This window comes from Fukomys damarensis, unplaced genomic scaffold, assembly GCF_012274545.1.
Source record: "Fukomys damarensis isolate Sample0158 unplaced genomic scaffold, DMR_v1.0_HiC HiC_scaffold_37, whole genome shotgun sequence".
In the NCBI taxonomy this organism is placed as follows: Eukaryota; Metazoa; Chordata; class Mammalia; order Rodentia; family Bathyergidae; genus Fukomys; species Fukomys damarensis.
In genome coordinates, this window is record NW_022900949.1 from 48,753,783 (window position 1) to 48,767,494 (window position 13,712).

Below are 13,712 nucleotides of genomic sequence, written 5' to 3' on the forward strand. Positions count from 1 at the left end.
GAATACCTGGTCAGAGACTCCGCATCCATCACACTCAAGCCTTCATCCAGATGTCTTGAGATCACAATATCTGGAAATTCCAAAGCCTTTTCATCCCCAATTCATATAATATGGCCCCTTCACCTCAGCCTCAGATCCTGCATCGTGACAGGTGGTAGGAATGGACTGATTTTCCCATAGTCTCTGGTTAACAGCTTGACTCTTATGTCCATGGTACATGACCATAAAAGGTTGTATTTTTTAGTGAGGCTATGTTATTTAACTTTGCAGAGTCTTGAGTCCCACATCAATATGTGATGACAATGTCTGAGAATTATATGAATTATACACATTATTAAATGGTAGGCTGAGAACAGCACCTGTCATATGGGATGCAGTCCTATGGGCTGCAGACTTCATTATTATTGTACTATTATTCAACCTTGAAGATTCCTTATTGCCTTCTTCTCTTTCCTGATTCTAAAACATTGTTCTTATTCCCAAGTTCTTTAAGGGAAGACACAGGTCTCACTATGTGCCTTGCTGAGATCAAGGCCATCCACTGTGTACTTCCCTAGTGTCCTCCTCTATACTTCTAGACTCCTTCTTTCAGCATCTATGCAATAATCCCTCCTGTGGGATCAGAGGAGCTGCCTGTCTCCCCACAGGGCTAGTCACTCTTTAGTGAATCCTGGTGACCATAGCGCAGGCATACCCTTATGTCAGTTACTTCCTCTTTCTTATTCACACTCTCCATTTTTCTCTCTTTATTTCAGGACATATCCTCACATGTCTTCTAGCCCTAAATAAAATATCTTCAAAAAAATCCTATTCCTTCCTCTTCACTAATAAGCTTCTAGAGTGGCATCTACTCCAGTTTCACTTCTCATTCTTATCTCAGTCCCTTACCATACACTCCCTGTCATCTCAAAGATTTCCCATCCCTATAGGGCCCATTGCCTTCCTTAATTGTAATCTTTACGCCACAGAGAGCACAGCGGACTACTCCCTCCATTTCAGCTGTCTCTTCCTAGAAGTTTCTGATTCTTGTTATTTATATTCAGTTCCTTCAATTCAGCCTTCATCATGATTTCCTCTCATTACATACACCTAAACTGGATCTGAATTTCTATCCTTAGATTCAAGTATTCAAGGATTATTTTATTTCTTAATTTTCTATTAATCAACTTGATCTTAATTCTGAGGTCTCATTCTGCTGTATTGCTGAGATATTCAGCCTCATTCATTCCCATGGATTCTGTACCCTTCTTCGCTCTGAGAGCCTATGCACAGGTCCAAAGTAGGACACAGGGCTTGGACACAGGGAAAGGCATTTTGTGAACAGGACGTTGGTGTAGCCTGGATTACCACTGAGAATCTCACGGACTCACCTTGGAGACTTCCATGGCCCTTCTCCTTCCTTACCAATGTTTTGCTGGGGAAATTCTGCAAGGCTGGCAGCACAGGCCCCTTAGGCTGCTCACTTGGAGGTCCTCCAACATTCAGAGTGCTGCCAGGGTAGGGAGAAGCAAACCGCTTCATACCACAGGGCCACATACCTCGTTCAGGGAACCAACTCTCTTCCACCAGTGGGAAACCCACTTTATCTCCACTTTCCCCATCTTCAGACAGCTCTGACCTCAAAAATATCAGAGTCCTGTCTCCAGAGGAGCATAAGGATGGGGTCTGAAACCTGCCTGGATCAGGGAGGGAAAACAGAGAAAAAAATGAATCAGTGGTGTATCTGAAAATTGAATCGAGAAAGTATCCTGCTACCCTGAACTCATGAGACTGTTGGCAGTTAGGGGAGGGCATAGTGTTGTAATATTTTATTTATTTATTTTTTGACATAGCAGATATGACCAATATAGTCATGATGATGGGAACATGGGATGATGTTATATTTTCTTTGCTTGCTACTGCCTTTCTAAAGTATCAACATGAATAACAAAATTTTAAATCTCCAATAAAAATTTATTTTCCAAATAGGCATTTTCCAATTTATGTCCCTACGCAATCTTCCTTGATGATTCACTTGTTTTTATGGTCTCCCTTTCCTCACAGCACAAGGATTCTAAAATTTATCTCACTGCCTCCAAACCACTTCCTACACATTGGAATATCTTATTCAAGTGAGCCAGGATGCCTGCTTTTGCATATCTGACAGGCCGTGGAGCTCAGCCCACCACCCCTGACACAGAGTCCCTTGCACCCCTCCAATCCATCATCAAGCCCAATTAATATGACCTTAAACTTCTCCAATCAATCTCCTTCCCCTCACCTCTCCTTCCACTCCCTTATCCAAGCATCTCACCCCTCACTTGAAAAAATAACATTTCCAGAATATTTCCCTGTATACTCCCAATCTGTGCTACACATAGCATTTTAAATCAGGCTTCTAACCTACCACATTAGATAGGATTATGCACTGCCCATAGCCCTCCAATGACTTCCTATTAGTGAATGATCCAGACTCTGTAGCTTGGCCCACAATCCCTGAGAAGGTGTGAATTTTATTTTTCTGCCTTGCTTGTCCTTAAATTCATTCCCCACACTGGAGCTTTCCTCACTACTTTATTTTGCTGCCCCTCTGTAGTATTTAATTGTGGTATCAACTTGAACAAATAATGCCTGGCGTATTTGTCTAGAACAGTTCTGATTATGTGGGGGTAATTGACTTATTGAAGATGGAGGACCCTCCCAGGATGTGGATGGCACCAACCAATAGGCTTGTAGCCTGGATGGAATAAAAAGGAAAAGAAGAAATTCTTGCTTCTGTTTCACTGGGGGAGCTCTAGTCTTTGCTATTGCCTTTGAACATTCATCTCTGGTTTTAAGAACAGAGTCCTTAGTCTTTCAGTTCAGACCCTTCAGTTTCCAGATATGGTCTCACATAGGACTCTACAGTGAGATCTAGGCCTCCAACTTTTGACTGGATCCTCTGGCTCTCCAGCGTGCACATAGCCTTTTGCATTTTTCCACATCTGACTCTGCAGGCAGCCATTGTATGTTTACCTTGCAAATCTTCCCCCCCTTTCTCCCTCACCCTCCCTCCTTCCCTCCCTCTCCCTCTCTTCTCTCTCCATATATGTATATTTATAAAACCTGTTCCTCTAGGAAACCCTAATTGATACACCCTTGTCTAAATACCTGCTCCCCAGAAAAGCTCTTCCTACACCTCCCCACCCTTCCCTGCTGCTTCTCTAATACCCCATTTTCACCCAGTAGTACTTTGAACCACTCAGCCAACCATAACACTTTTTATCCATCAAAAAATGAGGTTCCAAAGCTGAATATGACCCAAAAGATTCTGTAGGGTCTGCCCGTGAAGCTTGGGCATCTCCAATGTGCTAAGTTCTCCATGTCAAAACCTTGGTTTGTGCTACTCCTGTGTGTGGAATTACTTCCCCTCACCTTCACCTGGGTATTGCCTACAAATCCGGGGTTTAGGTGCAATGCTATGGCCCATGGAACATGCCTCTGACTTCTTACCTAAATCTTGGAAATTCATCTTTCCAGAGTCCTTATTATAATAGGTGATGATGCTTTGATTTTCATGATCATTTGTCAATGTCTGTCTCCTTCCCTCAGTGAAGGTAGAGAACTCTATACATCGCACCCATGTCCAGTTTTCCTGGCAGGCTAGTTAAATACCAGATAGATAATACTAGGTGCACAATAAGTACTCAATAGACATTGGTTGAATGAAAAAGTAAATAAGGACTGTTTAGGTTGGACAGCATCTTCTTTCCCCTCCTTTTCCCTACCCAACTTGTACCTTCTGTTGCACTCACTCAATCATTACAATTCAAAACCACCTCTTGCCTCAGGCTTAAGTGTTAACATTACCTTTGACTCTTTGCCCCCTTTCAGCCATTCTACATGTCTTGTTAAACATCAAGGCCATCCACTGTAGTAGTCAAAATGTATCACCTTCCTCTAAATTGGTAGAACACATATCCCCTCTTTTGTATTCCCAGGATAAGGCCGGGGTCAACTTTCATTCCTATTAAAATTGCCTCCTCACTGCCACTTCCCACCCTGACTCCAGTCTGTTCTCCTCATAATCAACAGAATTATACTCCTGAAGTTCAGATGGACCTCTTCCTCCAAATAGCTTATGCATCTCACACAAATAAAATCTGAATGAAACATTATGCAGCAATTAAAAATAACAGTTAGATTTAAACATAGCGACACGAGTAAGTTTTAACAACATATTGTTTACTGAGAAATAGGATGAAATTATATAACACAATACCATTTACATACACTTGGCAAAACAGTAAACATTTTGTAAAAACACAGACCAGCAAAAAGATAGACATCAAGTGCAATACACAGTTGCCTATGGGGAGGAGGGAATAGGAGAGTGGTGAAGGAATAAAAGAGAAAAAATAAATAAAGAAGAGAAATGTCTGGCACACACTAGTGATGATAAATGGGCCATGAGTTGAGGAGGAGGACAGATTCCATCTACAACAGCAAGATTCACAGAGAACTAAGAAAAATAAAATACAAGTAAGATTCAATTCATTTTTGCATCTCTTTTCAGAGTGTTTATGACATTTGTTTGCACATCATTGGGACATCAGTAGATGTGCGAGCAGTACATTTATTTGAATCAGGCAAGCTCCATAACCTGCCTCATCACTGAGAAAATAAACCAGCCATGTCCTCATCTTACCCAGACAGAAATAAGCTTTAAGATACTGGTGTCTCTACCTAATCATTTCTTGTGAATCATCACTATTCAAGCACAATAATTCTTTTAACAATTTGAGCTAACAACACTGTTTTCAAAAAAATCTGATAAACAACTTTGAGGCTTTACCACAGATTTTAAAGTACATTAAAGGCAGTACCCTAATTGCATCAAGTATATAAATATATTGTATAGCCACATTTTTCAAAGGAACTAGAAATTATACTGTTATCTATTATGGGAACCCATGCCTAAGCTCCCACCTGCCCAAAATTATGGAATAAAAAATGAAAGTGCAATCTCAGAAGCCATGAGGTCACTTAGAGATCAGCTTTACTGAGGCAAAACAGGTTTCAAGGAGAAGCAATAAATATTGCAGGCTGACTGGTCTAGTAATCGCCACTTGTTTTCTTCCACTCCACACAGAGTTGAAAGGATAAATAGTTGATTGTGAATTCCTGATTCCATCTGGATTTTCAAGACATTGAGAACAATTGCTTGCTTTGGGATGAATGTGAAATGTTTTCACAAGCTTCTATTTAAAATTTACAGACAAAACTGATCTTAGTGGAGAACCCAAGATTCACAGCCCTTGAATCTTGCTAATGAAAGTGTTAATGGTTCCAGTAGACATTGTAAAATAAATACTCATAAAAGTACACAGCACACCATTATATGGCCCCATAAAATCCACAAGGACACATTATGATAGAAGGGCTCAGTGGAACTTAGTTCATGGTGGCCAAGAAGCAGAGCAGGGAAATGAGGTAATTATTGAGTTTTGAGCTCCCTGTCTACTTCCCCAGGGTGTTCAGTGGAGGTGACAGAGAAGCCTGGCAAGGAGAAGGGTCAGTATTAGACCAGCATCTGGCACTGACCTCTCCCCTAGCCCTTGGCTTCCCTGCCTGAGAAATGAGCATTTGATCACCAGTCCACAGCCCTCTGTACTCCTCACTTCTCTGTGCTTTACATCAGAGAAGGTCAGTATGCAAAATGCAGGCATAGGCTTGATCGTCATTTCATTTCACAGGTCCAAGGTGAGCTCAACTATTTCAATTAACCAAAAGCCAATCTCAGTGTCGAGGCACACTCAAAGTCAACAGTTATTTAAATTCATGGTGAGCTAGCTATGCATGGTGCTAAACCACGCGCACTTTATCATTTAATCCTTACACTTTACCTATGAACTGTGCATCACCATTAGTCCCATTTTATAAATGAAGAAATTGATTCCAGAGCCTGAACACTTAACTACTGGGACGTACTGGTTCATAAAGGCAGAGTGCGAGTGCCCAGTGCTGGGCGCACAGCAAATGTTAGCCCCAAGCCTATGCCATTATCATATATTACCAGCATTGCTTCACAAGAGAAAAGACAAATACTTCATAATTTTTTAGCCACAAAAACGCAAGTAAGTGTATTAATCAGCCTTCCAGTGTCTGGGCACAATACTCAACACCCATCATTTAAAGGAGAGGTTTAATCTGGCTCACAATTTTAGGAATACAATTCATAGTCAGCTGGCTCCAAGGCAGAAATATAGTGAAAGAGCTCTGTGGAATTTAGTTCATGGTGGCCAAGAGGCAGAGCAGAGAAACAGTGCCAGAAAAGAAGGGCTAGGGATCAGAGATAGAACCCAGGGTACTTATGACCCACCCAGACACACTTATACATGTGTTTTACTACTCCCGTTTGTGACTCCCAAGCCAGTCAGGTTGACACAATTAAGGTAAACCCCAAAGTGAGTGTGTAAAACTGACACAAGACATCAGTTGTGGCTCACTACTGAATACTGTGTTTGGTACACCTGTTCCCAGCACTCCTCACCTGCTCTGTTCTCTCTGAGACAACCTGCTGCTCCTAGCAGTCTCTGAAAATATGTCAGTACAGTTCCTGGAATGGAGCCCTATTCAGGCATTTTCCTCACCAGCATAGAACTTGTCATAACCAAAACTTCAACAATACTCTTACAATGCTTTTTTGCTATGCTGGTTATGAAACACTTGAATAGATTACTGCCTCCCAACAATAAAAACATTAAAGTGAAATTAGAGAAGATAGGCCAGTTTTTCTGTAGAATGAAGCTCGGCATGCTTTTTCTGATGTTTCTCCATGAGTGTCTTTTCAGGTACCTGGCACCCGGTGTTGATTTGTGCCATTTACTCAGAACATTAAGTTTGATCTCTGGGTGCATTCCAGTTCTGCTCCCTGTAAAATTTCTCTTTCCGCTATAGAATTGAGGGTATATATTTTGAGACTACGGAAGTGTCTTATCTTCCCATTCTTTCAGCCCCTGATTTAGCATTCATGGATGAATCTGAGTCAGTGTTACTATATTAGGTTAGATGGCTAGATAGATGGGAGGCAGAGGAGAGACAGAGACGGAATGAGAAAGTGAGTATAGTAACATGTTAACATCGTGAGGACGTTAACATTTTAGGAATCTCAGTGAAGAGTACATAAGAATTCTTTGTACTGTTTTTGCAATATTTCATGTGTGAAGTTGTTTTGATAGGATGTTTTTAAAGGACATAGAGTAGTTCACTAAATTGACTGAAGGGCTAAAGAACCACACTGAGGACCGCCCAGCTAAGAGCAGTGATCAAAATGTGCTCAAAACTGTACTCTCAAGCAGATGCTGAGAACTCACTGCCACCCCCAAGCCCTGGATGCTGCCAACAGCCCCACTCCCCAGCAGTGGGAGCTGGACAAAGCTGCAGCAGCCAGAGCAGCTTCCCTAGTACCTGGCAACAAAACGAGTGGATGCGTGAGCTGCGAAGCCCATGTAATGCACCCACCAGGCAGCAAGACAGCTGGCAAAGGGCCCACCAGCCCTTTCAGCTTCTCTCACCTGGGCTCGTGAGATGGGAAAGTCTTCAGTATAAGTGAGAGGATTCAATTTACCAGAGAGCCAAAAAGAATTTTAAAAGTCCAACATGTGCCAGAAAACATCTGTGCAATTTAACTTTACCTGAGCCCTCTCTATTGCTTGGCAATCAACCTGTTTATTCTTCTATCGCATTCAGCACAGTTGTTAATTCTAATTTTTTTTCACTTTCTACAAACCATCTTCCATCTCACCCTGACCCCTCATTCTGGGTCATGTCCTCACTTCCTACTTTACAGAGACTAGGGGCTCCCCTCTCCCAGGAGGCTTCAGACTTCTGTGATGGGCTTCTGGTTAGATGTGGGTTCAAATCCTGACTCCATTGCTTGCTGACTGGGAGGGATCATAGAGCAGAGCATTTATTTTCTGAGGCTCAGTTTCCTCCTCTATAAAATGAGGCTGGTGATGTGGACCTGGCAGGGTGCTGCCTGGAGGTAGATTGATATATGTAAAGTTCAGTGCCTGCCTGTGGAACAGCAGGAACCTTGATAACACGACATTCCTTCCCTGACCCAGGCCCTCACGAGGGGCACAGTGGCATAGTGCCCAAAGGGACTGAAGGACCTCATTCTTCAGCTGGTGGAAATACATGTGGGAATTGTCCCTGATGGAAGGGAGCTGCCTCATCTAGTTGTGACTCCCCTGGGGAAGCCTGCATCCAGTTGCTCACCAATGCAAAGGTATAATGGCCCATCTCTCTAGACTCCCTTGATGCAGGGACATTCCGAAGTACCATACCAACCCCAGAGCCCCTGAATAGGAAGGGGACAGGACTGGCTGAGTCCCTTATTATGAGGGTATCACAATCCACCTCCTCCTCTGCCTGCTCTCGGTTCCTTTTCCTTCCCTTGCATACCAATCTCTGTCTGATACTTTATTTCCTGAGTGACTAAGCCCAGCACCGCCCTTTGTCCTGTCTTGTATCCCAGTCTAGCTTCTAACAAACATGCTCCATGTCATCTGCTACTGTTTCCTACTAGCTCAGAGCAACCTCTCCTGCCGTATTGGCTGCTGTCTTCAACTACAAGTGAGTGTTTGTCTTTCCATCCCATACCTAGTCTTCTTATGGGAGCCTCTCCCACCTTCAGGTCCATCTCAGGTGGTGCTTTGTCTTTCCCTTCTCTCATGAAAAGTATCCATTCTTTCCTCGTTGGTTTTGTCTCCCTCTTCTGACCTGGCACCACGTGCCTCTCCTGAGTTGGTGTGCTAGTCAGGGCCACAGGGACAACAGATCTGCTCTCTGCCTCCCCTCCTGTGCTTTGTAGCTCAGTGGCCTGACTCTGTACCCACCGACTCCTGGTCACGATAGCCAGTGAGAGGCATAAATGAGAGCTCCAAAGGCAAGAAGAGAGGAGAACTCAGGGTTTCTTCTCCCCTCTGTTCCAGGAGGGGAGATCCTAGCCAGGAATGTGCCCACCTGGCTCCAGTCCTCACAGAGAATTTCCACATCTGGGGTCTGGTCACTCTGTCTTTTTCTTCTCATTGGATTACTTTTATTCTCTCCAGTTCTTTTCTTATTATTCGTTAATTTTATTTGTACATTTTAGGCATACACTATGATGGCATTCATCATTGGGAATTTGTACCTGTACAAGATATATTTTGGTTCTTATTTTTTCCCCATTCCCCTGCCTTCTCTTCAACCCCTCTACCCCTCCCTATCTACAAAGACTTTGTTTCCGTTTTTTCCTTTTCTCATATTAATTCCCTCCCCTTCTTTCTTTCCCCCATCCCTCCTATTCCCTTTCTCCTTTGGACCTTTTCTTCCTATTTCTCATTATCTGTCATACATTTTGATCCTTATTTACACTTTCAGTTTCTCACACCAGAGAAACTATTTGGTATTTACACGTGTGTCCTATTTATTTCAGTTAAGAGTTTAGCCTCAATATACATCCATTTAGCTATTAATGTTTCTAGTTTCTTATTCTTTATGGCTGAGTAGTACTCCATTTTATTTTAAACACACACACACACACACACACACACACACACACACACAATTTCTTTACCCAGTCAACAGCTGATGGGCACTTGCGCTGTTTCCAATTCTTAGCTATTACAAACTGACCGGTCACTCTGTCTTATCTCCATTTGCCTGACCAGTCTTAGAGGGTGTTGGTTCCTTCTGTTAATCTCAGCAGTCAGTTCTCCCAATCTTACCACAACTATTCTCCTGCAGCAAACTCTTCCTATTAAACTATCTTGTCTTAATTCTGTTTTCTTGACTAATGAAGTTGGCCATTTCTGTATTCAGCTGACCTATTCTCACAAAATGGGGAAGATTGCCAAGGCAGGAAGTGAGTCATGGCAAAACAAAAAGTGACTCTTGTCCTTCTTGATAAGACCAGATGTGATTCTTTTTTTTTTTTTTTTTTTTTTTTTTTACGCTGAGCTAAATCCCCGGCTCAGATGTGATTCTTTAAAATAAAGACACCCACAATAAACTGAGATTCTCTCACCTTATCACTCTGCAACATCATTTAGAAGAATCCAGGAATTATTTGCCACTTTTTACAGAATCAGCTTTTACTAGCTTAGCTAACGTTTTTGATGACTGGGAAAAACTACTTTCCACCACACTCTTGCTATAAAAGCTTACAAACTTTTATTATTGAAACAAAATGTGTTTTGCTGATGTCTCAAGGAATTATCGCCAAATCTTGCTTGTGGTTTTCATAATAAACACTAATAGTAAAGCTGATTTGTAAATATTTTGAGCAGATGCTAAGCCTTTAATTAATTTTTGCATTAAAAATTGACAACAATCGATATTCCCCACTGATGAGCTCCAAACATTTGTGTATATATGTGGATATATATTCTTTTTAGTAGCAAATATTGCTCTGAAATGACTGGGAAAATTGCTCTAAGGTTACAAAGTATATTTGTAGCTATCCCCAGGGGATTGTGAATGGTAATATCTACTGTATCATCCACCTTATTTAAAATGTGCAATAGAAAATACAATTCAATCTAGCATGTTTCTAAAGGCCAATGGGAAATGGATTGGGCAGCAGAGTCAGAAAATGCAAATCCAATGCTAACCTCCATCTTGAATCCATCTGCTGGGGTTTTATTTCTTTTTTTTTCTTCCCCAAGGCCAGTGGCGCTGACTCAGTAGTGCATTAAATACAAATGTGTGGGGTTCAGCCCTGACCAGCCATTAATCAATGTGCAGCCACCAAGGCAGCGTCCATGGATTAGCAATCTACTGCAAAGTGGCAGGCTCACACGGGGAGAAATTAAACCAGGCTTTTAGAGGCAGACAGGGTCACAGGCCACTTTCTAAGTTTAAAGGTCCTGAGTGATAGGGGAAAAAAAGTAATGCCAAAAAAGAATTGGAAATATGTGGTATATTTTAGAAGTGTGCATTTGGCAAGTTGATTCGTATAATAGTGATGAAAGAAAGAGACATAAGAGAAAAACAGTGACTGTACATTTAGCCTCATTTAGAAGTCATATCAAAAGTCTACATTTGAGACCTTTGTGTGAATGTGAAGGTTGAATGAAGCGCCTTTTGTCCCTGCTTCCAAATTCCAGAGGCATTGGGATATACAGCTCACCTCAGACATCTCCAACCCAGCTCGGGGTGCAGAAACAGTCCCACCTGAGGGCCTCAGATACCCCTGGTAACAGAAATGACTTTTACTGTTTACTATGAAAGAGACCCATTAGGATTAGGGTTGGCCTTCAGCTCTTCATCCTAATTTTTCACCCTATGCTAGGGGCCCAGTCCTATTCAGCCCAGAAGTCAGCTGCTTTCCCCTCAGAGTCTGCCTGTATCCTTGCACAAGGGTGGCTTCCTGCTGAAAGAACAGAACTCCTCATAGAGGGCCTTGGGGGATGCACGCTCCATCCTCTGTAAATGCAGAATAGAAGGGAAGGCTCAGAGATTATTCCTCCTGGGGAGTCTCTCACAGCAGCAACTACCCTCTTGTCTTCCTCTCTCTGCCTCTTTAATCTTGCTTTCAGGGACCATGTGATATAACTCACAGCTCCAGCCCCACCTGGGGAGGTATGAAAAATGCCTCTGCTCTCTCTCACTGTCTGCCACATAAGAGATTCCAGTGTCCCCTTTATTATAAGCTTCAACCTGCTGGTCCCCTGCCCCTGATGCCACAAGGGGGAGGCAGGGCACCTCAAGCATAGAAGTCAGAGGAACCTCAAGCAACAGTAACCTAGCAACAGTGTCTCAGGATTTGAATGTAATTATACCCCGAGCGTGATAAATACTCAGAAGGGCTTCTTATGTGCACATCATACTAAACAAGTCTTTGAAATTACCCTCATCAAATATTGATAGAAGAAAAGTTTTTTGAGAAGAAAATTGCTGATAAGCATGGACTACCTTTCCCACCAAGTGCTCTGGGCAGGGAAAGAACCTGACTCAGGGCAGTGTGAGGAGCCTCAGAAACTTCCATGGTCAGTATGAGGTCTGAAAGAGGACACAGACCAGGATAAGAGTTTTCTTGCAGATGAGATGTGGCTTCTGGGTATCCCAGTGTCAAAGACCACAGTTTACTCATGATGCCAGAAAAGTGACCTGGGATTTTGGGCTTGGCTTTCTCATCTCTAGAGTGAGCATTTAAATAAGATGACCCCCTAGCTCTGCTGTAGCTGAACCCAGAAAAAGTATAAGGCAGACATATGAAGGGGTAACAGTGCAGGCAAGAGCAGCCCAGATATAGGGAACAGTCAGGGTAAGGGTTACAAAGCTTTTGCATTCTCAAGACCAAGTTTATTTTTGGAGTGTAACAAGTTCAGGACTCAGTGAGGTCCTGGGTGCAGAAAGGTTTTTGTAAGCCTTCCTGAAACACCCTCTTTGTTCTCAGTGGCAACGGAAATTGCTGCAGGTGTGAATAGTAAGTTGGTGTGAGATGCAGTAATGGTAGATGTGCATGGCCAGAATATGTCTCTCACTGTACTGGGAGAGAGCTGCTGGATAGGACCAGAAAGCAGGATCTGTCCAGTTGCTGATGGAAGACATGGCCGTTAGAGAAGGTGGAGGACCTAGGGGCAGTGCCCAGGAGCACAGCTGGCCTTAGGTATCCTTTTGCAGGTGCTTTGAAGACTCCCAGGACAAAGCCCAGAGCTGCCACCTCCACCTACTGTGCTGCATCATGCCAATAGACAAAGGGACCCTGATGGAATGATAGGACCTTGGAATCGGAACAAGGCTCTGACCAATCTGAGGTTGGGGTGAGGAAGTTTAGATGAGGAAAAAGAGTAGGGAATTTCTCACTAGGAAAGAGGACATCAGATCTCTGTTTTAACAGTGGGTTATCAAAGGTGCAGAGTTCTGGAAAAGCTGGACACGAATGTTGGAGTCTAAGAACTAGAGGGAAACATCTTGCATAGAAACTCGGCCTATGTCCACTCTTCCTTGAGGCAACGTGTTGAGCAGCCTGTCTCATCTGGCAGCCAGGCAGGGCCTGGGTGATACATAGCCTGCCACATTGCGGCCAGGCCTGATTCCCCCTTGCTCCATCCCCAAATGCCACTGGGGTCATTCATCACTGGGGACAGCCCCTTCACTGTTGTCTCTCTCCAAGCCTGCTGTGCATTAGTCTCCTGCCTGTTAGTAGAAATCCTCTTTCCTTAGATGCTAGATCTTGAAATGGCCTCAGATCTCTTCCTTAAGCACTCTTCTTTGGGCTGAGCTCCCTTGTTAGCACTGCTGGTGCCTCCCAATCAGCCAGGGAGGAGAGGTAGGATTACAGGAGGATGAAAGACCTCCCTGACCCACTGTAGGCCCAGGTACACCCACCCAATTCATCCAGTTCAGTGTTCTTCCAAAACAACGATATGATGCATCTGGTAACTCCACACTGGATAATAATGTCTGGGCGATCAGAAATCTCCTTGAACAAGCCAGGCTGACTGATGTTCATAAGACGCTGCCCAGGGATCCCTGTAAACTTCTGTAGCCCCAGGGCATTTCTACAGCACTATACAAATTAATGCTGTACTGAAGGATGAAAGTTAGAAAATTAAAAATACAAAAACATTAAGACACACTTTACCAGATGGACAGAAAGCAGGAAGCGTATTGGAGAAAGGTTCTGACCTACTACATGGCTTCAGTTTCCTGACTTTGGAAAACATCTGCCTTCTGTATGTGTGTGTGTGTGTGTGTGT

The 13,712-nt window shown here is 43.1% G+C and overlaps 1 protein-coding gene across 4 annotated transcripts in view; it reads right to left on the bottom strand.

Moving 5' to 3' along the window:
• LOC104863178 overlaps positions 1 to 13,712 on the bottom strand; it is a 262,181-nt gene that overhangs the window by 15,186 nt on the left and 233,283 nt on the right. For 3 of the 4 annotated variants that reach the window (XM_010625505.1, XM_010625506.1, XM_010625508.1), the window contains one exon: positions 1,371 to 1,676. In XM_010625505.1, the coding sequence (XP_010623807.1) occupies positions 1,371 to 1,676 (306 nt within the window). Of the gene's footprint in view, positions 1 to 394; positions 1,677 to 13,712 lie in introns of those variants that run through there. The other variant, XR_004515577.1, reaches the window with a different exon arrangement.